General features: G+C 37.8%; 1 protein-coding gene across 1 annotated transcript in view; it reads right to left on the bottom strand.

Moving 5' to 3' along the window:
- The window catches only part of LOC119667602, a 12,262-nt gene extending 4,661 nt beyond the window's left edge, over window positions 1–7,601 (bottom strand). Inside the window, exons 1-3 of the mRNA XM_038076905.1 lie at window positions 7,385–7,601; window positions 6,544–6,741; window positions 3,705–3,935 (exon numbers count right to left, since the gene is read on the bottom strand). Coding sequence (XP_037932833.1) covers window positions 3,705–3,935; window positions 6,544–6,741; window positions 7,385–7,601 — 646 coding nt within the window. The remainder of the gene's footprint in view (window positions 1–3,704; window positions 3,936–6,543; window positions 6,742–7,384) is intronic.
- Between the last annotated feature and the right edge of the window lie 4,667 nt (window positions 7,602–12,268).

Below are 12,268 nucleotides of genomic sequence, written 5' to 3' on the forward strand. Positions count from 1 at the left end.
AGGCGACAGCTTTTTGGCAAGGTGTTCACAATTCAATCAAAACAGAATTCCAACTATAACGTATTCCCCCTACTCCTAAGTTTTGTCCTTTCCACAAGCAAATAGCGTACAAGACCAACAAAACAATTTATTTAAATGTTCGCAGCCTGTGATCCACTGGTTTTTTTATTTACCATAAAGCTGTAGCTGTAGGAAAACGACGACTTACCATAGATTTCGACATTTTTACAACAGGTATCAAATTCTTCATATCTGGAGTTGGTTTATTCGTTTTATGAATTAAAATCTTTTTTTCAGAAGATCGTTTAAAAAAAGACATTGAATCAAATCTTTAATCACACATTTATCCATTTCTAAATATTATTTTTCACTTCAAATTTCTTTAATCTCTTTCTTTACTTTTACCATTTGCTAGTATAAAATTGCAATAATGACTTTGTTTTGATTTATTTCCAACCTCTATGCAAGAGTAAGAAACTCTCATGCATTCATTTACTCTTTTACTTTGTATTTACAATGCCCGGTTCAGTTTTTATACTGAACCATTTCACCATATAAAACAGCAACCGTGACTTTGATTGTATTTGCACGCTTTGTATAAACTTTTGGTTCAGTTTAGTGGAATGATCCTCTCGTCAAATGTAAAGCGATTTTCGCTCAGTCATTTCTTTTCTCTTTTGTATTTACTTTGCATAACATTTGAAGTGCACTTTTTTTATTGAACTGCTTGCACGCATTAATTTAAGAGTTAAGATTATTTTACGTACATATATTTGTTTGTATGTTTTGTGTTGTGTATTCAATATTGAACATAGTCCCAATGTGAATGTTATTTCATTTGCATGCTTTGTAAGCAACGCGGTGCAGTTTTAATTTTGAACCTTAGTATATTTTAAGAGGAATGTGTTTTCTCTTTTATTAATTGTAAGTAATGTTGGGTGTAACTAACACATGTGTGATTTTGTTTGTATTCTACGTTTTGTGTTTATGTTAATATGTTTGGAAAAGCTATTATAAAAAATGTTAAATAGCAAAATTATTAGATTATTTACCTAATAAAAAAAAATCTAAAAAGGAAGCTTTGTTAAGGTGTTCAGTGAACACTCTGAACCATTCGACGCCTCGCCTCTGAATTCTTTACCATTAATTGCTGTATGTTTAGGCACTCACCAAAGCATCACTTTGTTTTTGCTTGCCAGCTGCTGCAGCGTGTCTTAGCAGTCCAACATAAGCTTACAGAAGGATAATGCTTTGATTGCTGCTTGACTATCTGAGGAAATACACATATGAGCGCCTTTTAACCCATTACTAATGTTGATTCGAGCGCAGACCCCAATGACGTCAATCTCCGCTTGGGAGACAGTGGGTCATAAACCCAGTGTGAGCGAGATTCTTGTGTTAGGACCAAATATCCCTGGACCAACTATATCTTTGTTTTTGAACCATCGGTGAGCCATAAAATTACTTTTGATTCTAAACCAAGAGTGCCTATTCGATGAGGAATGAGGACTTCGACTCCGATTTGTCCTATTGTGGATCTCTATGCCAGAAATCAGTCTGCAGATAGAATTTTGACTGTCGAAACTTCCGTGTATGTTGATAACAGTTTGTAGCCTAGCTGTACTCAAAGCTGTTGTCCTTTTAATAAAGAGATGCAGAGGAGTAAGACTTATTATGAACTCCAGTGTTGTTGTAGGACAGGTACAAATAGTTCCCGTCATAGCGATATATGCGAGTCTTTGCAGTTTATTGCATTTGAATATTGCAGCATTATGCTGTGCTGTGTTTTACTAAACAAAAGCTGCATGGGATAGAATGGATCTGACTATTGTGCGGTATTATCACAATAGAATTATTGGACTTATGCTCCAGGTTCTTCCGTAAGAGTTAATGCACATGACCCGGGTGGCTTTGGCAATTATATTATCTAAGTGAGTGTTCCAGTTAAAACGCTTATCAAGGGTAAACCCCAAATATTTGACTTCGTATTTTTTATAGATAGGGACCCAATAATTAGTTTATACCTTCTGGAAAATGGTACAATCGTTGCGTTTTTTGGGTTAATATTTAGACCTTCTTATGAACACCAGCTCGAAACTTTGTATAAGGCCCCCTGCAAATAATGATTGCCAAGTCATCTGCATAACCTATAGCATTGTAGCCAGATTGTTCTACCAGTTTAACTAGTAGATCATTGACTACCAGCGTCCATACCAATATTTAATTTTATTATATTCGTTACAATCACTTCGTTATTCATTTATTTTATATTATTTTACGCGCAACGTAAGGGTTTCACATTTATGCGTCATTTCCGTTTTTTTCTGTCTTCCCTCTTTCGTATCAACTGTCATTCACCTTTCATGCTGCCTCGCAGGGCTGCATTTAGCTCAATATTACTCAGAGTTGCTTTTTTACTGTTACACTCACTATCCACGTTATGCATGAGTCAACATTTTTACGGGCCAGTGCTTCAGATATGAAGTGCCAGCCTGCTCCGACGACGCGAAGCCTAGACATACGCCCCTGAGAGCTAGGCTGTGCGATGGCTTGGTAACCCTCACATGAGCCACCTTAGGTTTATTAGCGAAAGTCACACCAGGAGATTGCTCATTCGATCTGACCTACTTATTCGCAAACGTAGACTGCTGGCCGATTTTGAGAGCGTCTGCTCTGCTATGTCCTGTTGATATAGCCGCCCTGAACCTAGTTCGTTCACTTCTTTTGAGGTTAGTGAATTTCTGGGTTGCCAGAGGTTGTTAACTTTGGCGCCGACGACATTTAAACCGAACTTTTAAGATACCACACTACCGATGTCAAAATCAGCGAATTCAGCGGTTTCAGAGTTTGAAGGCCGCCTTACCTGAGATCGCGACAAAGTGTTCACCGGCACGTTCACCGTTTCCGCAAGCGGAGAAAATGACGGCGACATATCTAAGTCCATCTTTACGCACATTGTAGCGCAGTCGAGAGGGATTGCGGTTTCCAGCCAAATGGCCGCCACGTACTCCACGTCTAATAATTCTATAAAGAAATCGCTTGCTGTCAGAGCGGCATCAAGCTAGTTAGAATTGCCATTAGAATCATTGTTTATGAAAAATTATTTTATTCGGGATTGCTAAGTCACCAACGACATAGCCCGTTTATCGTGGAAACTCTAATTGAAACTGGAGATCAACACGTATTCAGAGGTAGCATATTAAAGACCAACTATCCATGTGCTACAATAATATTTCTAATCGTAGAGAATATATACGATTACTTGGTTAGTTATCAATTTTGTAAATAGACCTGCAATCAGCCACTAAATTTTCAAATCGATCATCATTCGGTATTCTTCCGGTAATGCAAGTAAAATATAAGTTCATTATAGAGTTTGTCAAATATTTAAATTAATCAGAAACTGTTTACATAGTCCTAAGATATGTTTCAAATCCTCCACTTGACATAGAAAAACTATTTAGGCATTTTTGGTGATATGACTAATACTTCACAGAAACTTTTATTTTTTATTTTCTATTCAACAATCAACAATTAATCATCAACTTGTCTTCCAAACACACAGCTAATCAAATCACCTTTCTGTCCTTGTCCCGTTCGTCTTATCTAGTTCAAGTCATCTAGCGAACACCGCATCTAAGATTCGGTTGTTTGTCCTATTGTTCGCGTAACCGATTTAAAACTGGATTCCTTAATAGACCTACCGTGATCGCATTTCTGTTCATCTGTTCCGAACACGAAACCTCTGACACCACTCCAAAGTAGCTTAGAGAACAGGAAAACTGCAGCGGCAGCACAAATGACGAGGTTTGTAATTTCCTCAACTTGGAATAATGGAATGGCACCTGCTGTTGTCATTCCTGCAGCGTCTGCAGCTGCTCCACCTGCGTCGGCTCCTCCGGCTGCGACTGTTGTTGCCATTTTGAATCTTATTTCTATTTGTTAAAGTCTTAAAAAATATATCGAACTATTACTTTCTAATATTTGACGTTGACTGTACAAGAAAAAATTTTAAAATGAATGAAACACAAATTTTCTTTATGAGATACATTATAACTTTTAGCTTACTTTGGTTTTCAGACGATTGAGTTTAGAGTAGTTTTTGACGAACGAATTAAGTATTCGTATTCATTAAGTATTCATTAATTTGTTGCTTAAAGAGACGGCTGATTTTTTTCAAGAATTTAGTATAATTTTTTGTATTTTCATTTTAGTTTAACTGGGATATTATTTATATGTTCTTTCCATTTTAACTTTGCATCTAAGTTCATGCCGAGATTTTTAGTTATATGTGAATATTATAATCGAATATTGGAAATAGTTATTAGCAAATAATCAATTTGAAGTTTACATGGACGAATATGGTTGGATTCAGCTCGATTTTCTATTTATGAGTTTATGGTATTTCCAATAGTAAGGAATAGAAGCTGTATCATTTGCAAAGGTTGCGATGGTGCTCTCCTGTGGGGCGTGCAAGTCGGCTTTGTGGTAGTTACAGAATTGGACCGAGTTTTCTTTTTTGCGGTACTCTAGCTTTAATTAGTTGCACACTACAACATTTTTCTCTACAGAATCGAAATGTTAGAATAGAATAGTAATACACGGGTTACCGTCTCCTAACGATGGGGAGCACTGCGACCATGCTTGATCTTTTGAACTGCTACAGACCCTAACCGAACAGAAAACATTTCGCTCTTCGGAAATATCAACAGCGAAAATGTCAACTTTTAGGGGCCTTCCAGTGTCAGAAAGGGAAAGTAATTCTCAACTCATTGACCCAGCTCCTTAGCCTGACGGTTACCTGAAATGTCGCGCCAGTAGCGATTTCTTTCGGTTGGAAACCATTTTTCAATTAAAGATCTAGATGTGGACCAACTTCATCCACAATATGTCTTCGGTCTTTACCATTAATTCTTTACCATTAATTGCTGTATGTTTAGTCACTCACCAAAGCATCACTTTGTTTTTGCTTGCAAGCTGCTGCAGCGTGTCTTAGCAGTCCAACATAAGCTTACAGAAGGGTAATGCGTTGATTGCTGCTTGACTATCTGAGGAAATACACATATGAGCGCCTTTTAACCCATTACTAATGTTGATTCGAGCGCAGACCCCAATGACGTCAATCTCAGCTTGGGAGACAGTGGGTCATATACCCAGTGCTAGCGAGATTCTTGTGTTAGGAGCAAATATCCCTGGATCAACTATATCTTTGTTTTTGAACCATCGGTGAGCCATGAAATTACTTTTGATTCTAAACCAAGAGTGCCCATTCGATGAGGAATGAGGACTTCGACTCCAATTTGTCCTATCGTGGATCTCTATGCCAGAAATCAGTCTGTAGATAGAATTTTGACTGTCGAAACTTTCGTGTATGTTGATAACAGGGTGTAGCCTAGCTGTACTCAAAGCTGTTGTCCTTTTAATAAAGAGATGCAGAGGAGTAAGACTTATTATGAACTCCAGTGTTGTTGTAGGACAGGTACAAATAGTTCCCGTCATAGCGATATATGCGAGTCTTTGCAGTTTATTGCATTTGAATATTGCAGCATTATGCTGTGCTGTGTTCTACTAAACAAAAGCTGCATGGGATACAATGGATCTGATTATTGTGCGGTATTATCATAATAGAATTATTGGACTTATACTCCAGGTTCTTCCGTAAGAGTTAATGCACATGACCCGGGTGGCTTTGGCAATTATATTATCTAAGTGAGTGTTCCAGTTAAAACGCTTATCAAGGGTAAACCCCAAATATTTGACTTCGTATCTTTTATAGATAGGGACCCAATAATTAGTTTATACCTTCTGGAAAATGGTACAATCGTTGCGTTTTTTGGGTTAATATTTAGACCTTCAAACACCAGCTCGAAACTTTGTATAAGGCCCCCTGCAAATAATGATTGCCAAGTCATCTGCATAACCTATAGCATTGTAGCCAGATTGTTCTACCAGTTTAACTAGTAGATCATTGACTACCAGCGTCCATACCAATATTTAATTTTATTATATTCGTTACAATCACTTCGTTATTCATTTATTTTATATTATTTTACGCGCAACGTAAGGGTTTCACATTTATGCGTCATTTCCGTTTTTTTCTGTCTTCCCTCTTTCGTATCAACTGTCATTCACCTTTCATGCTGCCTCGCAGGGCTGCATTTAGCTCAATATTACTCAGAGTTGCTTTTTTACTGTTACACTCACTATCCACGTTATGCATGAGTCAACATTTTTACGGGCCAGTGCTTCAGATATGAAGTGCCAGCCTGCTCCGACGACGCGAAGCCTAGACATACGCCCCTGAGAGCTAGGCTGTGCGATGGCTTGGTAACCCTCACATGAGCCACCTTAGGTTTATTAGCGAAAGTCACACCAGGAGATTGCTCATTCAATCTGACCTACTTATTCGCAAACGTAGACTTCTGGCCGATTTTGAAAGCGTCTGCTCTGCTATGTCCTGTTGACACTACAGATGTCAAAATCAGCGAATTCAGCGGTTTCAGAGTTTGAAGGCAAAACTTTTATGAACTCCTGCCGCCTTACCTGAGATCGCGACAAAGTGTTCACCGGCACGTTCACCGTTTCCGCAAGCGGAGAAAATGACGGCGACATATCTATGTCCATCTTTACGCACATTGTAGCGCAGTCGAGAGGGATTGCGGTTTCCAGCCAAATGGCCGCCACGTACTCCACGTCTAATAATTCTATAAAGAAATCGCTTGCTGTCAGAGCGGCAGCAAGCTAGTTAGAATTGCCATTAGAATCATTGTTTATGAAAAATTATTTTATTCGGGATTGCTAAGTCACCAACGACATAGCCCGTTTATCGTGGAAACTCTAATTGAAACTGGAGATCAACACGTATTCAGAGGTAGCATATTAAAGACCAACTATCCATGTGCTACAATACTATTTCTAATCGTAGAAAATATATACGATTACTTGGTTAGTTATCAATTTTGTAAATAGACCTGCAATCAGCCACTAAATTTTCAAATCGATCATCATTCGGTATTCTTCCGGTAATGCAAGTAAAATATAAGTTCATTATAGAGTTTGTCAAATATTTAAATTAATCAGAAACTGTTTACATAGTCCTAAGATATGTTTCAAATCCTCCACTTGACATAGAAAAACTATTTAGGCATTTTTGGTGATATGACTAATACTTCACAGAAACTTTTATTTTTTATTTTCTATTCAACAATCAACAATTAATCATCAACTTGTCTTCCAAACACACAGCTAATCAAATCACCTTTCTGTCTTTGTCCCGTTCGTCTTACCTAGTCCAAGTCATCTAGCGAACACCGCATCTAAAATTCGGTTGTTTGTCCTATTGTCCGCGTAACCGATTTAAAACTGGATTCCTTTATGGACCTACCGTGATCGCATTTCTGTTCATCTGTTCCGAATACGAAACCTCTGACACCACTCCAAAATAGCTTAGAGAACAGGAAAACTGCAGCGGCAGCACAAATGACGAGGTTTGTAATTTCCTCAACTTGAAATAATGGAATGGCACCTGCTGTTGTCATTCCTGCAGCGTCTGCAGCTGCTCCACCTGCGTCGGCTGCTCCGCCTGCGACTGTTGTTGCCATTTTGAATCTTATTTCTATTTGTTAAAGTCTTAAAAAATATATCGAACTATTACTTTTTAATATTTGACGTTGACTGTACAAGAAAAAATTTTAAAATGAATGAAACACAAATTTTCTTTATGAGATACATTATAACTTTTAGCTTACTTTGGTTTTCAGACGATTGAGTTTAGAGTAGTTTTTGACGAACGAATACTTACTTGTATATCATTAATTTGTTGCTTAAAGAGACGGCTGATTTTTTTCAAGAATTTAATATAATTTTTTGTATTTTCATTTCTATCTAAGTTCATGCCGAGATTTTTAGTTATATTTGAGTATTATAATCGAATATTGGACATAGTTATTAGCAAATAATCAATTTGAAGTTTACATGGACGAATATCGTTTGATTCAGCTCGATTTTCTATTTATGAGTTTATGGTATTTCCAATAGTAAGGAATAGAAGCTGTATCATTTGCAAAGGTTGCGATGATGCTCTTCTGTGGGGCGTGCAAGTCGGCTTTGTAGTAGTTACAGAATTGGACCGAGTTTTCTTTTTTGCGGTACTCTAGCTTTAATTAGTTGCACACTACAACATTTTTCTCTACAGAATCGAAATGTTAAAATAGAATAGTAATACACGGGTTACCGTCTCCTAACGATGGGGAGCACTGCGACCATGGTTGATCTTTTGAACTGCTACAGACCCTAACCGAACAGAAAACATTTCGCTCTTCGGAAATATCAAAATTCAGCGAAAATGTCAACTTTTAGGGGGCTTCCAGTGTCAGAAAGGGAAAGTAATTCTCAACTCATTGACCCAGCTCCTTAGCCTGACGGTTACCTGAAATGTCGCGCCAGTAGCGATTTCTTTCGGTTGAAAACCATTTTTCAATTAAAGATCTAGATGTGGACCAACTTCATCCACAACATGTCTTCGGTGATTACCATTAATTCTTTACCATTAATTGCTGTATGTTTAGGCACTCACCAAAGCATCACTTTGTTTTTGCTTGCCAGCTGCTGCAGCGTGTCTTAGCAGTCCAACATAAGCTTACAGAAGGATAATGCTTTGATTGCTGCTTTGTTAAAGTCTTAAAAAATATATCGAACTATTACTTTTTAATATTTGACGTTGACTGTACAAGAAAAAATTTTAAAATGAATGAAACACAAATTTTCTTTATGAGATACATTATAACTTTTAGCTTACGTTGGTTTTCAGACGATTGAGTTTAGAGTAGTTTTTGACGAACGAATACTTACTTGTATATCATTAATTTGTTGCTTAAAGAGACGGCTGATTTTTTTCAAGAATTTAATATAATTTTTTGTATTTTCATTTTAGCTTAACTGGGATATTATTTATATGTTCTTTCCATTTTAACTTTGCATCTAAGTTCATGCCGAGATTTTTAGTTATATTTGAGTATTATAATCGAATATTGGACATAGTTATTAGCAAATAATCAATTTGAAGTTTACATGGAGGAATATCGTTTGATTCAGCTCGATTTTCTATTTATGAGTTTATGGTATTTCCAATAGTAAGGAATAGAAGCTGTATCATTTGCAAAGGTTGCGATGATGCTCTTCTGTGGGGCGTGCAAGTCGGCTTTGTAGTAGTTACAGAATTGGACCGAGTTTTCTTTTTTGCGGTACTCTAGCTTTAATTAGTTGCACACTACAACATTTTTCTCTACAGAATCGAAATGTTAAAATAGAATAGTAATACACGGGTTACCGTCTCCTAACGATGGGGAGCACTGCGACCATGGTTGATCTTTTGAACTGCTACAGACCCTAACCGAACAGAAAACATTTCGCTCTTCGGAAATATCAAAATTCAGCGAAAATGTCAACTTTTAGGGGGCTTCCAGTGTCAGAAAGGGAAAGTAATTCTCAACTCATTGACCCAGCTCCTTAGCCTGACGGTTACCTGAAATGTCGCGCCAGTAGCGATTTCTTTCGGTTGAAAACCATTTTTCAATTAAAGATCTAGATGTGAACCAACTTCATCCACAATATGTCTTCGGTGTTTACCATTAATTCTTTACCATTAATTGCTGTATGTTTAGGCACTCACCAAAGCATCACTTTGTTTTTGCTTGCCAGCTGCTGCAGCGTGTCTTAGCAGTCCAACATAAGCTTACAGAAGGATAATGCTTTGATTGCTGCTTGACTATCTGAGGAAATACACATATGAGCGCCTTTTAACCCATTACTAATGTTGATTCGAGCGCAGACCCCAATGACGTCAATCTCCGCTTGGGAGACAGTGGGTCATAAACCCAGTGTGAGCGAGATTCTTGTGTTAGGACCAAATATCCCTGGACCAACTATATCTTTGTTTTTGAACCATCTTGTTGATAACAGGGTGTAGCCTAGCTGTACTCAAAGCTGTTGTCCTTTTAATAAAGAGATGCAGAGGAGTAAGACTTATTATGAACTCCAGTGTTGTTGTAGGACAGGTACAAATAGTTCCCGTCATAGCGATATATGCGAGTCTTTGCAGTTTATTGCATTTGAATATTGCAGCATTATGCTGTGCTGTGTTCTACTAAACAAAAGCTGCATGGGATAGAATGGATCTGACTATTGTGCGGTATTATCACAATAGAATTATTGGACTTATGCTCCAGGTTCTTCCGTAAGAGTTAATGCACATGACTCGGGTGGCTTTGGCAATTATATTATCTAAGTGAGTGTTCCAGTTAAAACGCTTATCAAGGGTAAACCCCAAATATTTGACTTCGTATCTTTTATAGATAGGGACCCAATAATTAGTTTATACCTTCTGGAAAATGGTACAATCGTTGCGTTTTTGGGTTAATATTTAGACCTTCTTATGAACACCAGCTCGAAACTTTGTATAAGGCCCCCTGCAAATAATGATTGCCAAGTCATCTGCATAACCTATAGCATTGTAGCCAGATTGTTCTACCAGTTTAACTAGTAGATCATTGACTACCAGCGTCCATACCAATATTTAATTTTATTATATTCGTTACAATCACTTCGTTATTCATTTATTTTATATTATTTTACGCGCAACGTAAGGGTTTCACATTTATGCGTCATTTCCGTTTTTTTCTGTCTTCCCTCTTTCGTATCAACTGTCATTCACCTTTCATGCTGCCTCGCAAGGCTGCATTTAGCTCAATATTACTCAGAGTTGCTTTTTTACTGTTACACTCACTATCCACGTTATGCATGAGTCAACATTTTTACGGGCCAGTGCTTCAGATATGAAGTGCCAGCCTGCTCCGACGACGCGAAGCCTAGACATACGCCCCTGAGAGCTAGGCTGTGCGATGGCTTGGTAACCCTCACATGAGCCACCTTAGGTTTATTAGCGAAAGTCACACCAGGAGATTGCTCATTCGATCTGACCTACTTATTCGCAAACGTAGACTGCTGGCCGATTTTGAGAGCGTCTGCTCTGCTATGTCCTGTTGACACTACTGATGTCAAAATCAGCGAATTCAGCGGTTTCAGAGTTTGAAGGCAAAACTTTTATGAACTCCTGCCGCCTTACCTGAGATCGCGACAAAGTGTTCACCGGCACGTTCACCGTTTCCGCAAGCGGAGAAAATGACGGCGACATATCTATGTCCATCTTTACGCACATTGTAGCGCAGTCGAGAGGGATTGCGGTTTCCAGCCAAATGGCCGCCACGTACTCCACGTCTAATAATTCTATAAAGAAATCGCTTGCTGTCAGAGCGGCATCAAGCTAGTTAGAATTGCCATTAGAATCATTGTTTATGAAAAATTATTTTATTCGGGATTGCTAAGTCACCAACGACATAGCCCGTTTATCGTGGAAACTCTAATTGAAACTGGAGATCAACACGTATTCAGAGGTAGCATATTAAAGACCAACTATCCATGTGCTACAATACTATTTCTAATCGTAAAGAATATATACGATTACTTGGTTAGTTATCAATTTTGTAAATAGACCTGCAATCAGCCACTAAATTTTCAAATCGATCATCATTCGGTATTCTTCCGGTAATGCAAGTAAAATATAAGTTCATTATAGAGTTTGTCAAATATTTAAATTAATCAGAAACTGTTTACATAGTCCTAAGATATGTTTCAAATCCTCCACTTGACATAGAAAAACTATTTAGGCATTTTTGGTGATATGACTAATACTTCACAGAAACTTTTATTTTTTATTTTCTATTCAACAATCAACAATTAATCATCAACTTGTCTTCCAAACACACAGCTAATCAAATCACCTTTCTGTCCTTGTCCCGTTCGTCTTATCTAGTCCAAGTCATCTAGCGAACACCGCATCTAAGATTCGGTTGTTTGTTCTATTGTCCGCGTAACCGATTTAAAACTGGATTCCTTAATGGACCTACCGTGATCGCATTTCTGTTCATCTGTTCCGAATACGAAACCTTTGACACCACTCCAAAGTAGCTTAGAGAACAGGAAAACTGCAGCGGCAGCACAAATGACGAGGTTTGTAATTTCCTCAACTTGAAATAATGGAATGGCACCTGCTGTTGTCATTCCTGCAGCGTCTGCAGCTGCTCCACCTGCGTCGGCTGCTCCGCCTGCGACTGTTGTTGCCATTTTGAATCTTATTTCTATTTGTTAAAGTCTTAAAAAATATATCGAACTATTACTTTTTAATATTTGACGTTGACTGTACAAGAAAAAA

The sequence above is a fragment of the Teleopsis dalmanni genome, chromosome 1, assembly GCF_002237135.1.
Source record: "Teleopsis dalmanni isolate 2A chromosome 1, ASM223713v2, whole genome shotgun sequence".
Lineage (NCBI taxonomy): Eukaryota > Metazoa > Arthropoda > Insecta > Diptera > Diopsidae > Teleopsis > Teleopsis dalmanni.